Consider the following 24,564-nt stretch of genomic DNA (forward strand, 5'->3'; position numbering starts at 1 on the left):
AAGCACTGACCTGAAAATATACAGCAAGCACAGAGATGCTGAGAAAGAGAAGGCAGAGCAGCCAGGAACCTCAAGACCCAAGAAGGCACAAGAGATGACCATGACGACAGCCAGAACGCTCTCTAGCCCAACAGGGCGGGAGAGATGCAGTTTGATAATAATGGGGATAAGTGGTTCCATCAGACCCTGGTCTGCAAAAGCCAAGGAAGAAGCCACCTAAGCCCTTCTCAATCATAGCTTCATGTGAAATCTCAATCAGCTCAAAATAAAAATGCCAATTCAAAACAAAACATGGCAGGGGAGACAGCTTAGTGGATAAACAGCTCGCTGTACAAGGGTGAGAACCAGAGTTCAGGTGCCCGGCACCCACGTAAATGGGGAGGGGAGGATGGTGGCCCATCCATAACCTCAACATTCAGGAGATGGAGATGGGATACTCCTAGGGCAAGCTGGGCAGCTACACTGTAGAACTGGCAACCTCTGGGTTCAGCCTCGGTGAGTAAAACGGAAGGCTATCAAGGAAGACACATAATGCCAATCTCTGCCAACCCCACAGCCATGCACATGGGAGCCCACATACATGCAAACATGTGTGTACACACACACACACACACACACACACACACACACACACACACACAGCCCATAACTCCAGTGCTATGAAGGCAAGGCAGGAGGAACAGAAGTTTCAGGCCAGCCTAGACTGCATGCTGAGACCCTGTCTCAAAACACTAAAACCAAAACAATGAATTACCTGTATTTTTTGTTCTTCCTTACTGGAAATTCAGTTGAGGTTCATTTGTTTCTGTTTATATTTAGTGTTAGCTTTGGTTTGCCCATACTAGAGGACTTGGTTTTAAGTTTTGAATGTGGACAGCATTCGTATGCTTCTAAAGGGGAAAAATGACCTTGACAGACACTCAGAGACACAGCTGCCTCCCCTGCTCCTTCCTCCCCGTCACAAGCTGCTCATCGTTTCTCACTGTCTGATACAACTGCTTTTGTAACCTTCCCGTGTTAGAGTTCTTCTCAATTCATATCTAAGCATTCCAACTGATAATAATCAGGGGTTGGGGAAGGGCTCAGTTGGTAAAGTGCTTTCCATATAAGCACCTACACGAAAAAGCTAGGCACAGTGGTGCACCCCTGTAATCTGGGAGGCAGACAGAGAAGTGTGGTATTATGTTCCCCAAAAATATTGTGTGTTCCCTGACGTAAACTTATCTGGGGTCAGAGAACAGACAGCCACTAGAACAGAGCCAGAAATGGTGGCTAGAAAATGGGTCAGAGCAAGCTATAGCAGAAGCTGGGCAGTGGTGGTGCACGCCTTTAATCCCAGCACTTGGGAGGCAGAGCCAGGTGGATCTCTGTGTGTTCAAGACCACTTTAGAAACAGCTAAGCATGGCGACCTACACCTTTAAACCCAGAAACCCAGCCTTTAATCCCAGGGAGTGATGCAGAAAGTAGAAAGATACATAAGACATGAAAACCAGGCCCCAGGTGAATTAGGCATTTAGTTAGTTAAGTATTTTGGCTGGTTTAGCATTCAGGCTTTGGAGCAGCAGTTCCGCTGAGAGCCACTGGGATGAGGACTCAGAAGCTTCCAGTCTGAGGAAACAGGATCAGCTGAGGAACTGGCAAGGTGAGATAGCTGTGGCTTGTTCTGCCTTCCAGCATTCACCCCAATAACTGGCCTCAGGTTTGATTTTATTAATAAGACTCTGTAAGATTCATGCTACAGAGAAGGGTCTCTGGGGCTCATTGGCCAGCCAGCCAGCCAGCCTGGCTTACTCAGAGAGCCCCAGTTCCTAGTGAGAGTGAGAGACTCTCTCTTACGAAACAAGGTGGACAGCTCCTAAGAAATGACACATGAGTTGACCCCTGTCCTCCATATATACACGTGCATAGGAACCCCCCTCTCTTTCTATCTCTCTGTCTCTGTCTCTTTCACACACACACACACACACACACACACACACACACAGAGCAAACTACCAAGAATGCTTGTCAGTGATGTAGCAGTGTGAACAAGTAAGTATAATACAAAATCCTAATGTCAATTTTTTTTCTTTTTTTCTTTTTTTTTCTGCTGTTCTACATGAACAAATCAAATGTGATCTTGGGTGATTTTTAACCTCACAGTACACGACCCTCATCCCCTCCCTCACAGGCTGGCTTCACCCTCTCCCTCACAGCTGGCTTCACCCCCTCCTCACAGCTGGCTTCACCCCCTCCCTCACAGCTGGCTTCACCCCCTCCCTCACAGCTGGTTCCACCTTAAGCTTCAGGCATCATTCCTGTGGGCAAGCTGCAAGTTCTTAGTGTAGACATCTGAGGAGATGCCTTGATGTTCTGATAGCCTAATTTTAACATCAGACACTAGCAACAAGTTTCTTTTATGTTAAAGTCTAATATTAAAAAACACTAACAAATGTTCTTCTGTCAGTTACCTCTTCTTATTAAAATATTTTGTGTAATGCAAAAAGTGATAAAATGTAAGCATTTAAAAAGCATGAATTTTCTCCCATCCTCAAGAGCTTGTCTTGTGAAATACTTGTACACACATCTTCCTTTGGATACCAAAGCCAATCGCATCCGTGACACTGGACAACCACTGTCTGTGGCTGGGCTGTCCCCTGGTAAGCCACAGTCAAGAACACTCTCCTCCCCTCTGCAACAACACTCAGGAGAATATGCCCGGGTCTGGGAACACCTGAGGTCAAGGCCACAGGTACACAGCTAGACTTACGTCTCTGCAGGGCCTCCTCCAGGCCGTCCTGCATCGTCTCTCTGCACTTGGGAAGCATGCGTTCATTTGTTTCCTGGATCATATTCCTCAAGTTCTCGAGCACTCGCAATTCTCGAAGACCACGTTTTTCCTAGTAAGAAAAAGAAAATGACCAGTACTGTAAGTCTTAGCAGTTGCTGCCTGCAGTCCCCGAGAGTGAGCTTGGGACACTAGTACGTACATTATCCCCATGGAGCACACATGTCTTCTTTTAATTCTGTGGCAGAAAAAGCTAAGACCTGGAGGCATTTTTATTATGAAATGCTCCAAAAGTTGCACTAGGAGTAATGTTTTTATAGTAGTGTTCAGAAACGGAGGGGAGAAATACCAGAAGAGCAACCAAAGAGCTTACATGGCCACACATTTGTTAGAAAGGGCCCTGCTTTGACTTAATATGCATTTCATCATTCTTACTGTCACATTGCCTCTGTTAGTATGTGCTACACATTTTATGATTGCCTTTATCCTCTTCAAAATAACAAGGGTGGTAAAGTAATGACATACAGACACTTCACCATGAAAAAAAAAAAAAAAAGAGCAGTGAAGGCCTGTGAAGGCCTGCTATTCTTCAAGAACCTACTGGCCTTCAAGGCTGGACCCCTGCCCAGGGAGCAAGTCTCTTCTAAGTTGGAAGTGTAGTCCAGTGAGCCTAAGGCGCTTGCACCAGGAATGTGGTTAATACCAGCATCTGTTTCCTTAGTACATGCAATCTTGGCCCATGCTAGGCAGGTGTCTGTGCAACCAGCTAGGACAACACTGGGCTCCTCCACTCAAGCGGCTTTGGGTCATCTATGGTTTACAAGCACCGTCATAATTGTTGCTGAGGAGATGTACTCTGCAGGGCACTTCTGGGTGAGGACTTTTGGAAGCTTCTGTCTGGTTTTTCTCATACCATTTCCTACATGTCTCCTTTGCTTACTGTGCTTGGGACTCTATAGCCAGAAGTTTCTCCAGACCAATTTCTCCCACCTGAGGTCCTGCAGCTCCTTGTAAAATAATCACTCAGAGACTTAATATTAATTACAGACTGAATGGCCTAACGGCTCAGGCTTCTTGCTAGCTAGCTCTTACAACTTGACCCAGCCCATTTCTATTAATCTATGCATTGCCACGTGGCTTCATGGGGATACCTGTTCTCTCACATCTTGCTTCTCCTGGCAGCAGCTTGCAACATCTGCTCTGACTCCACCCTTCTTTCTGTCTTCAGTTTGAATGTACTGCCTAACCTTATTCTGCCTCGCCATTGGCCAAACAGCTTTATTTATCAACCAATGAGAGCAACACATATTCACAGCATACAGAAAGATATCCCACAGCAGAACCTTTCTCATGTGAAGCACAGCCTCATACACAGCCCTACGCCAAGTCCTGGGAGTTTCAATCAATCACTGAACCTGGGTGTTCTCAGCATCCCACTGAAAGCAAAGTTTAACCACCCGCCCCATCCAACTTGAGTGTGGGCTAGACTGAGTGAGTTGCTTCCAAAGAACAGTGCAGGGAAGTGAAGTAACTCCTTCCACAGTGGAGGAAGCCACAAATGCTCCCTCAGTCCAGCAATGCAGGGCTCATGCACAGACATCCCTCTGGCAGCAGGAGCAGGATGTAATGTTACGTGAGGCTACTTGTCTTTGCTGAGGTCCAGAAGCCCAGTCTATCATGGAAAAACATCAGACAGACAAGGTGGGGAGGCATGCTACAGCATCCTGGCCAGGACTTTAGAGCCGTTCTGCTCAAGGGAGACAATGGACGACTGAGAACCTGTCTGTCCGAGTAAAGAAGCGGCAAGGACAGTAACTGTGGTGTTGTATTAACAGCAATTTGTCAATATTGTTTCCCAGGTTTTACAAATGTGGTAAAATAAGGCATTAGGAATGAGAAAATGGGCTAGGGATACAAGAGAATACTGTAGTATCATGGAAAATTTTCTGTGAATCCGAAATTAATATAAAAATGTTAACTAAAAAGGAAGGTTGCTAAGCTTGTAAGAAAATAACAAATTAGTTACATTGCTGAGGCTCTTGTTGGGTTCTGAGCAAGCTTATGAAGCAGCTGTGGCTAGTTTCTTCTATTTTACACATTTTTCTATAATGAAAAATTATACAAAAGAGAGAAAAGGACATAATGTCTCTCAGCATCACCAAGCCTCAGCAATGCTCAGCTCACACTGACTCATTTCCTCTATAAAACTCCATGCACCACACCTCCCCCAGAGCACTGTGAAGCATACTCTAGATAGTATACCATTTTACGGTCAACATATGGCTTCCTTAGAATAAAAGATATAGAGATGGAGAGATGACTCGGTGGATAAGAGCATCAACTGCTCTTCTAGAGGACGGAGGTTCAGTTTCTCAGCAATCACGAGTTGGTTCACAACCATCTGTAATTCCAGTTCCAGGGGAGGCAATGTCCTCTTCTGATCTTTGTGGGCATCTACCATGCACATGGTGCACATGCATAAATGTGGGTGCACACACATAAAAATAAAATAATCTTAAAAGTTAAAAATAAAGGTTACAATAAAAGTCTCACACATACACAAAGGCAATAACTCTTTAATATCACTAAATAACAGTGTGTTCACAGTCCCTCAAATGTCCTATAAATGTTCATTTTACCCATGCTTATTTGAATCAAAATATAAATAAGAGTCATACACTGCAGCTGGTTAATATGTTTTCAATCTACAGATTTCTCCTCTATCACATTTTTCCTTGGCAATTCACTAGAAACAGCGAGTCATCTGTTCTGCACAGTTTCCCACAGTCTGTTTTAATGAATGACTCTCCATGGTGTAATTTAGCATCCTCTGCTGTCTGTTCCCCTTCCTGTAAGTCAGCAGTTAGAACTAACTGTGCAATCAGATTCAGGGTTTGTCTGATGTTTGCATACAGTTTTCAAAGGCAGATGCATGTCTACTCTCGTGACAGGACAGAGTTGGCATGTCATCTTCACTTATTAACAGGGATACTGAAAGTGAAGACTACCTTTTGTCAGCAATGTGATTTCTCTGGGCAACAACAACAACAACAAAAAAAAAAAAGCAGAAGAAAACACAACTTCCTTCCCTTATTTGCCAATTTAAAAAATAACAAATTGGACCAGGCACAGTAGCACATGCCTGTGATCACAGCCCTTGGGAGGTGGAGGTAGAAGGACTCTGTTCAAAGGCATCCTCAGCTGCAAGCAGCAACAGTGACAAGTCACTTCCCTAGCATCTAAGGGCAATTAGAAGGAGACTTTGTTTGCACGCACCCCAAAGGTCTAAACATAACGAAGTTTCTCAGTCATTTCACTCTGTTGGTGGTCAGACTTTCCAAACTTGTGCTTCTTCAGGGTCCTAGCTTTGTTCCAACCAGCTGTGGTGGCTTCCGTGAACTTCAGCTTTCTTGATCAGGCTCTTTGCTTTGGTATGACCTTATACCCTCATTCAGCTGGTACTTCCCTCTTGGCTTGGAACTGGCTAAGACCACTGGCATTAAGAGATGAAATTTAGAGTAGGAAGGCTGCTCACAGCTACAGGGTGGGCCACCACATCTAACCCACAGGGGACAAGGCAGGAAATAGTTGTTTGTTTTTTGAGACAGGGTTTACCTCAGTAGCCCAAGCTACCCTGGAACTCACTATAGGATGGACCTGAACTCTGGATTCTCTTGTTTCTGCCTCCCAAGTGCTGGGTTTACAGATATGAACTACCATCACTGACTAGCTTTGGAAATTACTCAGTTTTTATATGAAGAAAAGTTACATTTTGAGGTCATACTAACCAAATTCAAATTACCTTCATATATTCTGTTTCTCTTCAGTTTCTAAAATACCAATACAATTACTTAGTTCCCTTTTCTTTGACTTAATCAAATAAAAACACAAATATGATTACTAAAAACTAAGATGTTTTTAAAAGGGTTTTTTGTTCTGAAGGTATATCACACTATAAATGTACAGCCAAATCACTGTTTGTCTAAGACAAGGCCTTACTATGTAGCCCAGGTTGGCCTGGACCTCACAATCTTCCTGCCTGTGCTTCCTGAGCTCTAGGACTACACACAGGCATCTCTACAGCAGCCAATCCCTCTGCTCAGTGCTCCCTATAAGAATGTGAGTAACACTGTCACCACTTAGAACTACACATGAGTGGCTTTATATGTAATTTGGCTCTAGGGACTGCTCTTTGATAGTTAGTATTGTTTTAAATTATACAAAATATTTACATGGCTTCAAAATTATATCTGTAAAACAACATGCATCCAGAAATGTCTAGCTTCCCTCCCCATCCTTGTATATACCTACATGTTAGGTATTTTTTTAATGTATCTAAACATTGGTTTAAATATAAGGATACATATACCTGGATGCACAGGTGTGTCTAGACAGGTGAGTTTATGCCCCCTCCCCAACCACACAGCTGAGTATATACACATAAGTTTTAAATTCATTTTAAAACAGAATGGGTTACAGAGATGTTTCTTTTATCATTAGTGAGTAAGATTCATCAGCACAGGGCTAGAGAAGTGGCTCAGTGGTTAAGAGGATCCAAGTTCAACTGTCAGCACCCACACTGGCTAGCTCACAGCCCCTGTAACTCCAGCTTCAGGGCATTGGGTGCCCTCTTCTGGCCTCTTCAGGAACTGTACTCATTTGTCCAGACACACATATACATGTAATTAAAAAATCTATCAAGATTCAAAAGTACACATGTAATACATGTATCTTTTTCTATATGGTCTACTTGTTCCCTTTTCCGGTACTTTCTAAACGACTCAGATACTTTCAAATTATGATGGGGTTATTTCCTATAAAAGGGAGCTGGAGAGATGGCTCAGAGGTCACTGGCTGTTCTTCCAGAGGTCCTGAGTTCCATTTCCAGCAACCACATGGTGGCTCACAACCATCTGTAATGAGATCTGGTACCCTCTTCTGGCCTACAGGCATACATGCAGACAGAGCACTATATAAATAATAAATAAATCTTAAAAAACAAAACAAAACCCATAGAAGATTGAAAACCTAAATAAAAATTTATGTAATCCCCTAACTCAGCAAACATCTTGTCAGTTTAGGTTGTTTCCTCAAACAATCTTGCAGCCAATCTTGAGCTATGGCTTCCTCTGCTGCCCACACAGCAAGAGAGAACTGGACCTCAGCTCACTAGACAGAAAAGACCCAATTCAAATATTCCTAAGGTGATTAGTACTAAATGTGCACCACTTCCACACCTACTTAAAAGCAAACACCCCTGAGTTGGAAACCATGTGTCTTTAGAATGTACATGTATTTGTAGGTATACACACGTGTGTGGCTAGCTCTAGAGGTCAGAAGGGTGCATTGGCTCCCCTGGAGCTGGAGTTAAGGAAGAGCACTATGTGCTCTTAATCACTGAGTCATCTCTCCATCCCAGGACATACATCTTAAAGTTGGCAAGTTGGTTCTCATGGCTGACACTGCCAGTGCTTTGTATAACACCCCTGTGGAGAATATCTCCTCTCCTCATTAGTGCTTATTTGCTCCCTACCCCCAGGCACATCACTGTCAGGTGATAATCTTGGTTTCTTCTGTAGTTTTTCCTTTTTCCTCAGGATGGAATTTGAAATTGTGCCCTTTTATTTTCAGTTACTGCTGAAGCAGCAATCACTGAGGGACAACAGCATACTTGTCACAGGCCTTCCCCGCTCCTTCCAAATTCTCGTACTGTACATTCTCTGTCCCAACATAGGCAGTACATGCTGTTCTCTCCACACCACTCGCTCTGCATCTGCTGCATCTGGTTTGTTTGTTTGTTTGATTGATTGAGACAGTCTTCTATAGCCTGGGTTTCAAGGTAGCTGAAGCTGGCCTTGACCTCTGACCCCTACTGCTTCCACCCCCCCAGTGCTGAGAACACAGGCCTGCACTACCCTACCCAGCTATACTGCTTAGGATTAATTCTATGGCTAAATGTGTAAAAGGAAATTACGGACAGCCAGGACTATAGAAAAACCATCTCAAAAACAAATAAAATAATAATACTTATAGCCATGCGTGGTGGCACATGCCTTTAATCCCAGCACTTGGGAGGCAGAGGCAGGTAGATCTCTGAGTTGGAGAGCTGGTCTAGAAAGAGAGCTCCAGGACAGCTGGGGCTACACAGAGAAATGCTGTCTCAAAAAAATCAAAACAAAGTAATAAAAAAAATTACATTTTCATTTTCATTTGTTTATTGGTGGGGGTAACAAAGACATGCCATGGTGTGTGTGGGGGGGGGGGGAAGGGGATGACAAAGTTGTGCGCCTGTGCGTGTGTGTGTGTGTGTGTGTGTTTGTTTATGCATTTGCACGCCCATGCTAGAGGACAACTTGAGGGAGTTGGTTCCCTCCTTCCATCATGTGGGTTCCAGGGATCAAACTTAGGTCATCAGGCTTGGCAGAACTCACCTCTACCAACTGAGACATCTTTTGGCCCACTTAGCACACTTCAATGCTTACCAACTCCCAAGGAAAGAGTCTCTCTAACTCTATGATGTGCATTCTGATGTGCAGCGGCTCCTGAGGAAAGGCTCATCTGAACAACGTCCCTGGAGCCCTGCACAACCCTAACAGTGCGTCTGTCATCTCCTCAGCTAGGGTGCAGATGGGCTAGATACAAAGCCCACTGTTGTTACGCCTTTGTTTTCTAGCATAACACAGGCAAACCTGCTAACAGTTGGATTTTCCTCCCTTTACAAAGGGCCTATTCATTTAGTCTGGATACCCAGAGGATGTTTTTCCCTTTATAAAGTCCAAGTTTTTTTTTTTTTCTTTCTGTTTAGAAATGGTCTCAAGCATTGGCTACTTTGGATTAATCTTCCCAGAAAGTAGTACGTACTTCAAAATAAGTCCAATAGCAATTTGAGGAAAGTTTTCCTGAATTCTTTTTGGTTTTTTTGTGCTTTGATCTTTCCTGGGCTTGTTGCACAGTCTTGGGTCATGTGTACTCGTCATCAACATGTGTTCTTCCCTTTCCAGGCCCTCTCTTGCTAATGTTAAGTCTCTTCAATCTTACTTTAGAACTACATATTTTGTCCACTCATTCTTGGGCTCTTCATTTAATTCTCACCTCAAAAATAATTTTAAAATTTCCTTTTCCCTAGCCAGCACAGTGGTGCACGCCTTTAATCCCAGTCCTTAGAAGGCAGAGAAAGGTGGATCTCTTGAGTTCAAGGCCAGCCAGGTCTACAGTGCAAGTTCCCAGAAAGGTAGAGCTCAACAGAGAAACTCTGTCTTGAAAAACAAAACAATAACAAAACAAAACAAAAAAAGAAAGACCAAACAAAAAATAAAATTTCATTTTCCCCAATTCTTTCCCCTTACTTCTTTTCTGTTTCACTCTATCCAATCATTTGCAGTTTTTCTGATTCTAACTCACTGTTTTCTGTAACTTTCTCTGCCCCTGAAGCTCCTGTTAAAACAGCTATGATCTCCACTCATCCTGTGCCATCTCTTACTTCTGTAAGTTAGACGGTCACTGCGCTTTGCACCTTCCAAGGAATCCAGCTCCGTCCAGTTTTAGAGGAATCTGTTTTCCTCTATGTTTAGATGGGAACAGCTTCTGGCTTCAGGGCGAAGAACTCCCATTGTTCCTGTCTTCAGCTCCCATAGTTTCTTCACAGTGTGGTCTTGGCCTCCATGGGACTCACTCTGTGAGTCTCCCTCCTCACTCTGAGGTAGAGCCTATGGTTCCATCTGCTAGACTCTGCTGTTCTTCTCCAAATGGCCCATCAAGATTCCCAAATAGGCATGATGGGAATTTTCAGGGGCTTGGAGGCTCTGTAGCATTCAGGGCCTTCCCACTTCCCTCTGCCATGCCCTCCACTTCCTCTGGTATTTCTGGTGTCATGAAAACTGTCTTAGGGTTTCTATTACTGTGAAGAGACACCATTGACCACAGCAACTCTTATAAGGAAAACATTGAATTGGTGTAGATTACAGTTTCAGAGATTTAGTCCATTTTCTGCATGGCAGGACATTGACAGCATGCAGGCAGATGCTGGAAAAGGAGCTGAGATTTTTACATCTTGATCCACAGGAAACAGGAAGTAAACTGTTTATACACTGAGCTAACTTAAGCAAAGGAGACGTCAAAGTCCACCCCCACAGTGACACACTTCCACCAACAAGGCCACACCTCCTAATAGTGCCACTCCGTTTGAGGGCCATTTTCTTTCAAACCATCACAGAAGCCTTTAGGCTATGGATGACTTGGCCATTTGCTATTATGGAGCCCTTTCTCCTTGGTTTTATTATTGCTGTTGCTTGTATTTGCTGACTGAGTTTTGAGTTTTGCTGCATGTTCAGTTCTTACATAAATTAACTTCTTTGTTAACAGGCAGAGGAATAGTCTCTCAATGTAGAAACAAAGGTGTCTAAGGTAAAAGAGCAGAGCTCTGTGGCTCCAGACGGGACAGGCTCTTCTCAGTCCAGGGGAGATTTGAGGGCTAAGAAGACCCCCTTGAGATATAGTCACACAACTGATTGTCAGTCACTCTCTGTAGCAAATGGATTAGTGTTATTTACTTTTCTGTTTCTTTCTCAGTTGGCTTTCCCTCCCTCCCTCCCTCCCCTCCCTCCCTCCTTCCTTCTCTCCCTCTCTCCCTCATTCCTTTCCTCCCTCCCTCCCTCCCTCTCTTTCTTTTTTTTTGGTTTTTGAGACAGGGTCTCACAGAACTCAAGCTGGCCTCAAACTCATTAGGAAGCTGATGATAATTTTAATCTTCTGATCCTTCTGCCTCCATCTCTGAAGGGCTAAAATTATAAGCATGCAACCACCACATCTGATATTATTATTATTGTTGTTGTTATTGTTGTTGTTGTTGTGAGAAATGGTCTTGTGTAGTCCAGGATAGCCCTGATTTTCTTTGTAGCTGAGAATGGCCTTGAACATCTGATCCTCTGGTCACCAGCTCCTGAGGGCTGAGACCATAGCAGTTTTATGCTGTCCTGGGAATTAGTACCAACTGAACTGTATCCCTAGCTCTACCAAGTGAATTAGTAGTCACATTTCTTAGCCTAATAACGATAAGAATTAGCTTAAATAACGAAAAGGCCTATGGAAGTGGCATGTTGTAAATAGTCTCTTCACTGAGGTTCATACCTGATAAGTGCTTGTTTTTAAACTGATGTATCTGATTGTGGACTAGTATCAACATCAACCACAAAAGGACAAAGCTACAATAACACATGTACATAAAAGTTGCATCTTATTCCCAGGTTAAAAATTCTTGGAACAACACCTAGCTCCAAATAAAATGACATGTAACCTTCCATAAAACTACATACATTAATTCCTTAAGTTGAATTAATAATAAGTGCTTATGTAACATGCTTAAGACAATGCCTTGCAGTAAGCACTTACAGTGTTAGTAATTGTTAACAATATTATAGTAACTATAATGTTCATACCAGAGACATAACTGGATGGCATTAGAGGAAAAGGCCAACAATGTGATTTAAATCTCCACACTAGTGGGCCCTGCAGGGTAGAGACTGGGCTGTTACGGAATTCTACTTGGTGCTGTCTTTAAGGGGCTTTCTCCTGACTGATTCATCTCACACTAGAATTTATTTATTCATTTTGTCTTCCTCAGACAGGGTGTCACTATATATTCCATGCTGGCCTTGAACTCACAGCAATCGCCCTGCCTTCCTTCCAAGTTCTGGGATTATCGAGTGCCACCACGTCCACTGTCCCATATCAGAACCATCAACACGATTCCTTTCCATTCCTGTGTCACAGCATTTCTGTCCCACTGTGAGGGCCTGCTCATTTTCCAATTCTCTGCCTACCCTTAACATCTATTTTTCTTTCTCTGCTCACGTGGCACTCTCCTATGGCACTCTCCAGTTGAGCCCTGCAGGGAGCTGTCCCTGGAGGATGGTCCTCTCTCAGGCTCTGCTTATCTGTCATAACTGCAGCAGGGCAGCTCTTGATCTATAGGGATCTCTTCTCGTAAACACTGGGTTTGCCACTGAAAGCTTCCTGGCTGTAAGGATTATTTCTCACTCACTTTCACATGCCTGCCAAGACACTTATGCATCATTCTCCCATGTTGCCAACAATTGAACCGTATCTGAGGTAGCCACATGCCTCTAAGGAGGCTGACTGCTGCTTCCTGCCTGCCCTCTCTTTTACCACACAAAGTGCAGACACAATGACTGAGGCTCCAAAGCCACTTCTAGTGTAAGGGCAATGTGCCAAGGAGACAGGCTGGAAGAAGCTGACATCATAGAGCCACCATGCCAGCCCTGGACGTTCCAAATCTGTCTCGGGACTATGCAAGAAAAATAAGCCCTTGTTGAGGCCTGTTTTCCATGTATCTGTTCCCAGTAACTAAACCCATTCTTACTGATGTGCTGACTCTTTGGTAGGTATTTAGCAAAGCACTGGAGAAAGGGGGGTGCCAAGCACTCTCTAATAAAACACACAGGATCACCCACCCTGCAGGCCCCTCATGAAACTCTAACATCTCTCTCTCCTCTATGAGAAAGGCCATGATGTCTCATCTACAGCTAACAACACCATGACTTAGAGGGCAATGCCTCTCCTCAGGAAACGGCCACGCTGCCCTTCACTGAAGTGCTGGAGTGTGAGTGTGCCCTAACACAGCTGCTCGTCTCCCAAGCTCTGCCCATAATGCTCACTGGAATTCAGGGGGAAACTCTAAAGTTAGGAGAAAGGTTGTCAACTGTTTTCATACACAAAAGAAAACAGCTTGTCACAGTCCACCAGTCCTTGAGGAATGTTGAGAAATGCTGCCACCATGTGGCACTTATTCCCACTTCTGCAGAGAAAATTCTCCAATCCAATGAATTAGAGCGTCTAGTCAGCTCTTCCTAAAGTCAACTCTACCTGAGTGGCAGAGAGAAGATGCCAAGTGGCTCTGCTGTGTCTCTCCCTTCTAGAGACGGCACACTGGGAGCAGACCACTGCTTCTGAGCATGCTTCCTACGGTCTGTGTGTGAGCGCTGGAAACAGTGCTGGACTCTCAAGTCTCTGGAGAGCATATAGCCTGTCTTCTTTTTGTTTTTAGACTTACTTTTATTTCGTATGTATAAGTGTTTGCCTGTAAGTTGTTAGTATGTGCATCATACGTGTGCCTGGGACCCACAGAGACCAGGAAAGAGCATTGGGTCCCCTAGAAGTAGAGTTACAGACAGCTGTGAGTCAACATGTGAGTGCAGGAACCTGAACCTGGGTCCTCTGCAAGAGCAGTTAGAGCTTTTACCAGCTAAGCCATCCATCTAGCCCCAGCCAACAGAGCGTGGAGTGGATTCTGACACTCAGGGAAATTTCTGTGCTGCACTCAGCCCTTGGGAGGCACAACATGGGAGGCCACCACGTGAAAGGAACAGAGTGTTGGTCAAAAAGAGCAAATCAAACAAGGCCAAGACTCCATTTCTGGGCCCTTTAAAGAATATTCTTAAGTGAGAAGTTCCTCAAGATATGACTTATTTCCTGGACATGGGTAGCCATGTCTCTGTGTCTGTTTTATTTATATAATTCTATTTGCTGACATGTGACTTACACAAATGCTCAACATATTTTGTTCAACTCTCTCTATATATGGTTACATCTATCATGGCCAATGTAGAAAACTCATTTTTTACTAGAATTTTCCTTTTTCAAAATATTCTACATTTATTTTTTTCATGAGTGTATGTACACACACATGTAGAAATCAGAGAACAACTTATAGGAAGAAGTTCTCTCTTTTATCATGTAGGTTCTGGGGATTGAACTCAATTTGCAGGTTTGGCAGCAAGTGTCTACCTGCAGAGCCATCTCACCAGGCCCTGGGTAAAGTTTTTAAAGAGAATGTGTATACAAACTGGTTGTAGTGCACACCTTTAATCTCGGATGCATGAGGCATAGGCAGGAGGATCTTTGTAAGTTCTAGGCCAGCCTGGCTCTACAGTGAGTCCTCAAAAACAAACAAAAGGGAGGGAGGAGACAGGGAGAGTAGACGAGGAGGCAGGGGGAGTGGGGGGACGAGAAGGTGGGAGAAAACACATACATTTGTCTTGGCAATCCCTACTTTATCCAGAGGTATCAAAAACGGAACCTGGGAGCTGGGTGATGGCTCAGCTGTTGAAGAACCCTCACTGCTACTGCCAAGAACTCAGGTTCCATTCTCAGCACCCATCCGGTTGTTCATGATCATCCCGAACTCCAGTTCTAGGGGACCCGGCACTCTCTTCTGACCTCTGCAGCGCCAGGCATGCACATGGGGTGTAGACATATAAACACACATATATATCCATGCAGGTAAATGCTCATACACATGAAAACAGAATAAGTAAATCTAAAACGAAGAAACTAAAACTGAACCAGTGCTCCCTTGGCAGCATGGCACTGAAGTCAGACGGGTCCAGAGAGGCTGAGCGTGGACCCTGTGCAGAGGTGGTGATACACAAATCTGTGAAGCCTTCCAAGGTTCTCAGTCCAGGCTGAAGAAAAGAAAACGCTGAACCCAAACTTATCTCAATTATTGTAAAAATTTAAAGTGTAAAAAAACAAACAAACAAACAAACAAACAAACAAACAAAAAACCCTGAATTATAAAATTAGGACATTTTTGCTTTACTTGCTATCATCTTTCAATGACAGAAACATTTTTTATCAACACCCACAGTATAAAGATTTTAAAATGAAATCTCATTTAACCCTCATAAACACTCACATTCTGAAGTATATCACTGTCACCATTTTTAGTGATGAAGAAATTGAGCCTTGCAAAGCATGCAATCATAGCTACTCAGAGGGGCCAGGCCTGGAACCCAGGTACAAACGGCAGAGTGCCATGTTCTTCCTACCCATCTACACTACCTTGGAAGGCTCAACAATGTCCTCTCAGACACATGTCCATCATCCCTTGACAGTCATCTTACATTCCAGCCAAAAAGATGTTGGCTTCAATTGGAAGCTATTTTGAACACAGAATAATAAAAAACATAGAAATAAAATGTCTTTTCAGGACTCAGTTTCATTTGTATAATTCTTTCACAGAAAACATGTACATCAAATCAAGAAAAGTTAATAAAATAGAGGAAAAAAGGGGAAAAAAGGAAACATCTACATTACCTCAAGAATACCAACGTAAGCATACCAGCAGGCACTTAATTTTAGGGATGACTTAGCCATTAGTTCATTAGTTCACTGATTTCCATCTCTGGGCTCAATCTTTACGAAGTAGGAAGTTAGGTTAAAGAAGCCACCTTAATTTCAAAATTCTACAATTATTTTAATAAATTATGTCCTTTAAAGTATATTTGTAACTACTGTCCTAATAACAAAAAAGGGTGACTTCTGAGAAAGGTCAGTCACGGGATGTTTTAAGATTGTTACCTCTGCCAACACTGTTGCAGATGTTTTGAATACAAAAGACAATATGACAGGTCCGATGTCAACTCTTCAGTGATGAAGGCCAGCAAGGTGAATGAAAAGAACACATCCAGGTTGGCCAGCAGAATTCTAAATGACCTCCAGGTTTGCACCCCTGGTGCACACACATCTACCAGTTAATTCAACCTTAATTGTGCTACTGTGAAGCCAGATAGATGACCACATTGTGAACCCCAAGTTTGGATTTGCATTAATTAAATAAAATCAACCTTGGGTCAGGAGGCAGAGCCAGCAACTAGTTGACAGAAAGTAATCATGGAGTGTCAGAGGAAGTCCAGAAAATGGATAGAGAGATGCACAGGAAGTAGGGGTGACTCTGGGTATGGCAGCCCTTTTTGGTGGTCCTTTTTGGTTTGGAGCAACGGAAGAGACACTCTCTTTCTGAGATTCCAGAAAACAGGGCAGGTCCGCCTGTACAAGCTAGCAGATGTTCACCCCAGTCTCTGGCTCCTGAGACTTTATTAGCAAACAGAACAATAGAGATGTAGTTTAAAAACTCCATTTGGTGGCAGTGGCAGGAGGCAGATCCAGCAGGATGTAGAGGTAGCAGGCTAGTAACTGCTGCAGTTACTGGCTGAAGCAGCAGCAGATTCAGGTGCAGCCCCTGTGCTGGTGGAAAACAACAGGGAAGGATTAAGGTTTTAGTCCTAACACATGGATGCATTAAGGTCTCCAAGCAGGAGCCAGGCAGAGTGGTTATCTCTGGAGGTCCTAACTTGTAAAGTGAGTCCTGAGCAGAGAGGGGGCTTTTCTTGCTAGAGCACAAGAGGAATTCCAGGTGAGGGAGACTCAAGCTTTGAAGATAGAAGAAGCTATGTGACAAGGTCTACAGTTATCTTCTGGAAGCTGAAAGTGGCCTCCAGAGAGGAGCTGAACAGTGCTACAACAGTGTGGGTTAGGAAGAGGGCCCTGATCCACAGAGGAGAATGCAGCGTGGCCCACACCCTGAGTTTGGCTTCCTGAGAAGCCGAGCTTAGGTTGTGGCCACCCCATGTGCAGACTTCTGACATACAGAATACGAATGAACAGGCCTTGTCTTATGCTGCTGACTGTGTGGTGATTTGCTACATGGTATTGGGAAGTGTGGTGCTGCACAGAGTACCACAGAGAGCAACATGATTCATGTTTCAGTGGCTGCTTTGCAGCAAAGGCCAGTGGTGATACCTCAATCTGTCATCTAAACAGAAGAGTGAGGCATTCACAAAACGGAGGGAAGGGACATTTTGGAAAGATAGAGTTACAGATAGGCAGACAACTGAGATGTGTTAAAGAAAAAAGGAAGCAAGTGTGGCTGCAGTATCGTGGGTAGAGAGGTGTACAACAGTTTGTGGCCATCCAGGATTCTCAAGTATGGCCAAGGAGATGGACTTAGGCAAGTGGGTAGAGAAGCTGTGTGGGAGGGGATCCAGTGAGGGTGGCAAGGGTGGTACGAGCCAGCAAGTGTGTGACAAATGGTCTGCAGAAATAAGGTTGGGCACGGGTGATCAGGTAGAGTCTACTGACCACAGGGAGGGCAGATGGAGCTCTGTGAAGGGGCGGGGCCAGTCATAAGCAGGTAGTGGGAAAGCTTAATAAGTGGTTTGGAGGTAAACTTGATGACAAGGTAGTTGCTGGAGTGAAGGGAAAAGCAGAACCCACTCTAACTCCACATTTCGGAACAACTAAATCAGAGAAAACCCTAGTCAGGATGGCTAAGATGATCCCACGAAACCAAAGTGCAAAATCTCTGCTGCTCAAGTTTCACTCGGTTGCCGTGAGAGAGCTCACCCTCAAAGACAACTTAGGAGAGGCAAGGCTTTGGCTTATATTTCCAAGTCACAGTACATCACTGAGCAAAGACAGGACAGAACTCAAGGCAGGAACCTCAAGTAGAAACCATAGAACAGTGGTTCTCAACCTGTGGGTTACGACCCCTTCAGCAAACTTATCTCTGAAAATACTTACATTATGATTCATAACAGCTGCAAAATGACAGTTATGAAGTAGCAACGAAAATGATTTTATGGTTGTGGGTCACCACAGCATGAGGAGCTTTGTTAAAGGGTCGCAGCATTAGGAAGGTTGAGAACCACTGCCACAGAAGAATGCTGCTTGCTGGCTTGTTCACCTGCTAGTTTTCTGTGCAGCCCAGAACCATCCAATTCATCAAGACAATTAATAGATAATCAAGACAATACCCATAAACATGCCACAGGCCAATCTGGTCTGGGCAATCCTCCAATTGAGACTCCCTTCTCAGGTGACTTTAGGCTCTATCAAGGTAACAGTTAAAGCTAATGAGAACATTTGCTTATACCTTTCTTTGTGCAGGCATGAAGAGAAAAATACAAGAAGAAAAACCTAGAGGTCCTGTCAATTTTGCAGAATTTTCTAAGCAGTGCTGTAAGAGGTGGATGACAGTGTCCAGCAAAGAGGATCTACAGTTATGAAATGGCAAAGGTAGATAAATACACCAGGACTGGGAAGGAAGGAGGAAGGAAGAAAGGGGACTAATGCCCCACAACAAGCATGATCTACATTTTCCTTATTCTGCTCCTAATTCCATCCCAAGGTCAAACACATGAACACTGGCATCTCCATTGAACATATGGCAGAAAATCTGAGTGAGATGTGGAATAACTTAAGGGACAGTGGAAAGTAGTCACACATCACCAAAGGCCACAAAGCTGAAAACAGATGAGAAGGATGATGCTGGTTACCAGCCTAAAGGGAAATTTGATGGTGTTAAGAGTCCTGCTAAAGTTGCCCAGAAGAAGGTAGAAGAGGAAGATCAAGAGAAGGAAGGTACATTTTCAAATGCACAATAACCATTTCTCTGTCTACAGAGAGTAGGGAAGCACCTCCTATTTGAAGTGTTAGGTTTTATTAAAAAATTGATCATGATCATATCGTCTCTCAAAGTGTCAGTGGATTCTGAGTGTCCAGAGCACCCTAAAACTATCCAAGTTATACATAACTCCAAACATATTTTGTTTTTCTTTTATATTTCATTTTAAATTATGTATGTGTTTGTGTCTGTGCATATAAATACAATAGCTGAGGAGGCCAGAAAAAGGTGTTGCAGCCTCTGGAGCTGGAATTACAGGCGGCTGTGAGCTGCCTGACATGGGTGCTAGGAACTGGAATTAAGTCCTCCAAGAACAGGACACGTGCCCTTCCCCGCGTGTGCTCTTAGCTGCTGAGCCATCTCCCCAGCCCCTCCAAATGTTCTTAAAATGAAAAGGCACTCCTCTGTTCCCCTCACTCTGCACTTTGCTGTTGGTGTGACAAGGCATCTGAACAAGTTCCTGGTATTTCTGTAAGGTAGTTTTAACTACGTCGTTCTAGGACAGACATCCCGAGCTGTACACATCTTATTTGGAAAGAGAACAAAACACTAAGCAAACTCTTGATGCTCCTTGCTTGGCATGGAGGTTGCGGTAGAGATGCCCATGGAATGTCCTGAGGCTGGGTGTGTTGCTGCTGCAGGGGGCATCCCTTTAGCTTCGGGATGTCTTGTTGAACACAGTGACAAAGCGTTCTGCTGACATTAGTTATGGGAAAGGGGAGAAGGGGATAGGGAACTGGCATAACAAGTGTTTGGATTTTTCTTTTAGTTAAGTGCAGTAGATGTGAAACTTTTTAAACAAACTAGAACTTGTCATTGTCAGCAAAGTGAAGAACTGCTGTATCAATGAATGTTCAACCACATTCCATTCTCCAAGATGACTTGCAACACTTATTTTTTGTATGCTTAGAATTCAGAAAAGTATTTGAAATTAAACAAACAGTATCATGTTTTTAAAAAGGGTAACTAAGGCCAGGCATGGTGGCACATACCTTTAATTCTAGCACTCAGGAGGCAGAGGCAGGTAGATTTCTGGGAGTTCAAGGTCAGCCTGGTCTACACAGTGAGTTCAGCCAGCGCTTAAGGATAACTATATCCTCATCTCATATGGAATATTTGATATTTTTAAACATATTCATGCAACATCAAGGAACCATAGCAAGTTTGTAGGGATTGGTTTTTACATCACATGTAGAGAATGTCCCTTGGGTGGTTTTGTGTGTCCTACATTGTTCTTGTCCCATGCAGACAAGGATGTTGAAAACTGCTAACTATTCCTAGGGTTATTGCTCGACTATGAAATGTCTCCTTTAGGCTCATGTGTGTAAACTCTCAGTGCGGGCCTGGTGGACTGTTTTAGGTTTTGAACCTACAGAAGGGAGACTGTCACTGGAGGAAGTTCTTCACGGAGGCTGACCCTGGAGGTTTACAGCCGGGCCCTGCTTCCTGTTCTGTCTGCGCTTGCTCCTCCCAGACGTGACAGGTCCATGTGCAGCCTGCTCTCACGCCTTCCTCTCCAGTTGAGAAGCATCTCCTTAAACTGTCAGCCACGCAAACATCCCCTCTCTCTGTTGCTTCTGTTAGGTATTTGGGCAAAGTGATGAGAGAAGTAACTTATGCACCAGGTAACAACAGACATGCCTAAGGTACACACCTCTACACACGTCTTTAAACTTCAAAACCTTGTGGAGTGTTAAGCAGTTTTGAGTTAGAGTCTACTGAACTGAAAATTCCTTGTCTGGCTCTACAGCTCTATCTGGAGGGCTGAGCACCACAGACATGGCTGCAGTTGGAAGGGTTTATTAGGAGATTCTTTGTTTTTGACACTCTCCTTGGTCAAAGTCCCATCTGAAGACAGAAACTCCACTTACATAGGATCACAATCTAACAGTAGCTTGAGAAATTACTACTCAATGCTCGTGCAGAACTAGAATAACATGAAACAGGACTCTCCCATGCAAAGTGAAGAATGGCCAGTGGGGAGGCTGGAGTAGGGGCAGGTCAGAGAAGGATGCTGAACTTCATCCTGTAGTTGGCAATGGATTTCAAAAGTGGAGTACTGTTGGATCACTCGGGCAGGCAGAGTGAAAATGAACCTGACTGGATGACTAAGCAGGCAGAGCAATCAGAAGCAGTAGGAATCCCTAGGTAAAGTCAGATGTAGAAGGTTTGGTCACTGATGTGGGCATGAACAGTGTGGAAGAGGCAAGCAGAGTTCCCATGTTTCACGTTGACTGTTTATGCTCCAACCAAGGGAAAAGCATAACAAATGCATCTGGGAATTCACACCCTTCAATCCCTAAGAGTTCTTTTTTTCACTCTATCTGATTTCATGAAAAAAGTCTACAATTGGCAAACATTAAATAATCTAAAAGTCGATACCAGAGCATGGCTCCTACCTCCTGCTGTCTGACCTTGCATTTAACAAGTACTTTTATCTTTTCATTTTTACTACATATATGTTAAGTAGACTTAAATAAAAATACATAAAATAAACCTCAGAAATTACCTTTCCGTGTAGCAGGTCATTAACAATTAGTGCAACGCTTTTCACCAAAGTAAGTTTTAGGTACTTACTTCAAATTCTTTTACAAAATAACGAATTTCCCCTTGGGTAACTGGTCTGTGATCCAGAAGCCTTGAATGAATTTCTCCAAGATCTAGAAAGATAAAATAGAATGGAGAATTAATTCACGTTGATTGGTGCAATCTCTGGCCTATTTTAGAACAGGTAAAGATTGATTAAAATCCAGTTCAGACCATGGATCAGGAAGAAATCTCATCCACTTCCAGTGTGTGTTAATCAGTAGTACCACTTTTGAGAGCCATCAACAATATCTAGTAGAGCTGAAGACATATAACCTTAGCAATTTCATGCTGTGATATATAACCTAGAAAAAAAATCTTATACAAATGAACATGACATCTATAAATGTTTACTGAGGCATGTGTACTACCAAAAGAATAATTAAAAGGAAAACAGTCTAAACAGTCACATATTGTGAACAGGGAGTAAAAATGTATATACCAGATCAACACCTATTAACATGGATAAATCTCACAAATACAACATTTAAGAGAAGCAAGCTTCAGAAGGACTAAATCCATTTTCATAAACTTTGAAGATATGCAAAATGATACTTCTGGGACACACCAAATTAAAGATGGAGGCTGACATCAGAGTGGAGAGAGTGAGGAAAGCTGAGCAGAGCAAAGTGCACCGTGGGGCTTTGTAAGCACTGGGGATTGAACCTGAGGCCTTGCACATTTTCGGCGAATGCTCTAGCACTGAGCCATATCCTCAGTTTCTCCAGCAGGCCTGTTAGTGATTTATCTGTGAAAGATGGTGTTGAGTGTTGGTTTTAAGTATCCATGCCTTATACTAGATCTGAAAAAGCCATAGCCATGAAAAGAAAATTCTGAATTTCAACTGTTTGGGTAAGTCAATCTATTCATCCTTCCAACAACAACGACTAGTTTAATATATATAAAATAGCTAGAGAAATCAAACACCCAAGTAAAAATATGTACGTTCTGTATTCATGTGGTAATAGTTTCCCTGTATTTTTTATTTTTTAAGTATATCAGATTCCAATTCTGTGTTTTATAAGTTCTACTAGGTTGTATCTTTTTAATATGCTAAGTAGAAAAAATATAAACAGAAGCACAATTTTTGTTTAAATCTCTCAATAGGTTATGACCCACATCATTTCTGTAGGAAGATATTTGGAGTTTAGTTTAATGAAGAAAGTTCTATGGTTAGTATATTTGAGAAACACGATATGCAAGAGAGTATGTAAAGTTCTTTATTGGGATCTTGGAGCCTCTGGTATACTAAGAGTTATAACTGCCTGAGTGAGATCAAGAGAATGTAGGAGCTTATAGGCCTTCTGCAGAGAACATACTCTCAAGAGAGAGTATCTATTTGCAGCTCAGGAATACAAGTCTTTGAAGCACAACTGGCCAACAGGATACATACAGTTCATCTCCAAAAAGCCCATCTAAGGTTCTCCATTCCAAACCACCTGCCGTTTTCTAAACACACCATGCTGCCTCAGGCATCCTGACGCAGCTCCTACAGTTGCCACGGTCTGGGACCCTATACCCCAGATACTCATTTCACCTAATGTCAATTTTCCTCAGCTACTGCTGAGCCCTCCTTCTTCCCTGACACTGTCGTTCATGCTAACCAGCTTCCTCCCAGGTTTCAGAGACAGCCTGCATGCTGTGTTCCTGAAGCACCAGAGGCATATCATATACCACAGGGTCCCCAAATCATCTCTTCCCCAGTGAGTATCTCGCAGAGCAAGCTGTTCGTGCTATTAACACAGCACACATGAGTTACCATCTCTTTCCACAAGACTGAGAAGCAGTTAAGGTTTGCTGGTTAGGAGACATCTGCTTCTGCAGCCTGATGATATAACAGGGGCTCACTTGGACTCTGCAGAGATAATTCAATTCTACACAGAAGTAAATTAACAGTCCCGTCTAAAACCTCAACTGTGGAAAACCATGGGGGGAGGGGACATATCATGAAATACACATTATCAGTTACTAGGTAATTACAATGCTACCTAGTGCCATTATAACAAAACAAATTCACTATAATTCAGTCTGTAAGAGTTCCAAATATTAAATATAAATTCTTCTAGTTTAATCATGTATGTGTAAAATACATATTTCTGTAGAAATCCAACTCTAGCCAGGCTATATGCATTCTTTTACTGTTTGGTATACAAAAATGTTAGAGATATATAATCTTTTGATCTCTACATGTTCATAACCTAATGTGGAAGTTAGATAAACATCTCTTCTCAAAGACACAGAGGACTGTTTTGACGATCGATCCATGAGGCTACAGGATGAGAAGAAACAGGAGTGCAGCTCTCTCAGTGCCCAATAAAAGGAAGGCTGTGTGTTTGGGTCCTGAATGTGGAAGTGAGAATCAGTCTCAAAATAAGAATACAGGAAAAGGGGTTGGTAGCATCTAGTGGTATGGCTCTTGTCTAGCATGTGGGAGGGAGGCCTTGAGTCGATCTCCAATACAGTACTACTTCAAAATTTAAAACTTCTGCCTCAAAGACACAATCAACAGAATGAAAGACAACCTGAGACACTCGAGAAAATATCTACAAACTCCTGCTAGGGCACTAAGGATATATACAGAACAGCATTGATGGTATAGGGGTCGGCAAGCTGCCTTCCAAGAATATATCAAGAACTATAACTCAGTAAAGGCCTTAGACATTTTTCTAAAGACAGGTAGTAAGTACACAAGCATAAGTACACTTATCAGCAAACATCACAGGAAATGTAAATCACAACCACAAAGGGCATCTTCTCTCACCCTTCAGAGTAACTGCTACCAAAGTCAGAAAATAACCAGTGTGCTGCTAAGGATGGGAGAACAGAAAATGATGCAGCAAATATAGAAACGCCACTTCCTCAAAAAGTTGAAAGAATCATCTCATGACCCACTTTTGGAGATATATCCCCAAGTACTGAACAAGAGACCTTAAAAAGATGTTTGTGCAT

At 43.1% G+C, this 24,564-nt stretch overlaps 1 protein-coding gene across 1 annotated transcript in view; it reads right to left on the bottom strand.

Moving 5' to 3' along the window:
- The window catches only part of Bloc1s5 (biogenesis of lysosomal organelles complex 1 subunit 5), a 50,038-nt gene that overhangs the window by 24,444 nt on the left and 1,030 nt on the right, over window positions 1-24,564 (bottom strand). The window contains exons 2-3 of the mRNA XM_036188589.1: window positions 21,607-21,689; window positions 2,751-2,880 (exon numbers count right to left, since the gene is read on the bottom strand). Of these exons, the coding sequence (XP_036044482.1) occupies window positions 2,751-2,880; window positions 21,607-21,689 (213 nt within the window). The remainder of the gene's footprint in view (window positions 1-2,750; window positions 2,881-21,606; window positions 21,690-24,564) is intronic.

The sequence above is a fragment of the Onychomys torridus genome, chromosome 5, assembly GCF_903995425.1.
Source record: "Onychomys torridus chromosome 5, mOncTor1.1, whole genome shotgun sequence".
In the NCBI taxonomy this organism is placed as follows: Eukaryota; Metazoa; Chordata; class Mammalia; order Rodentia; family Cricetidae; genus Onychomys; species Onychomys torridus.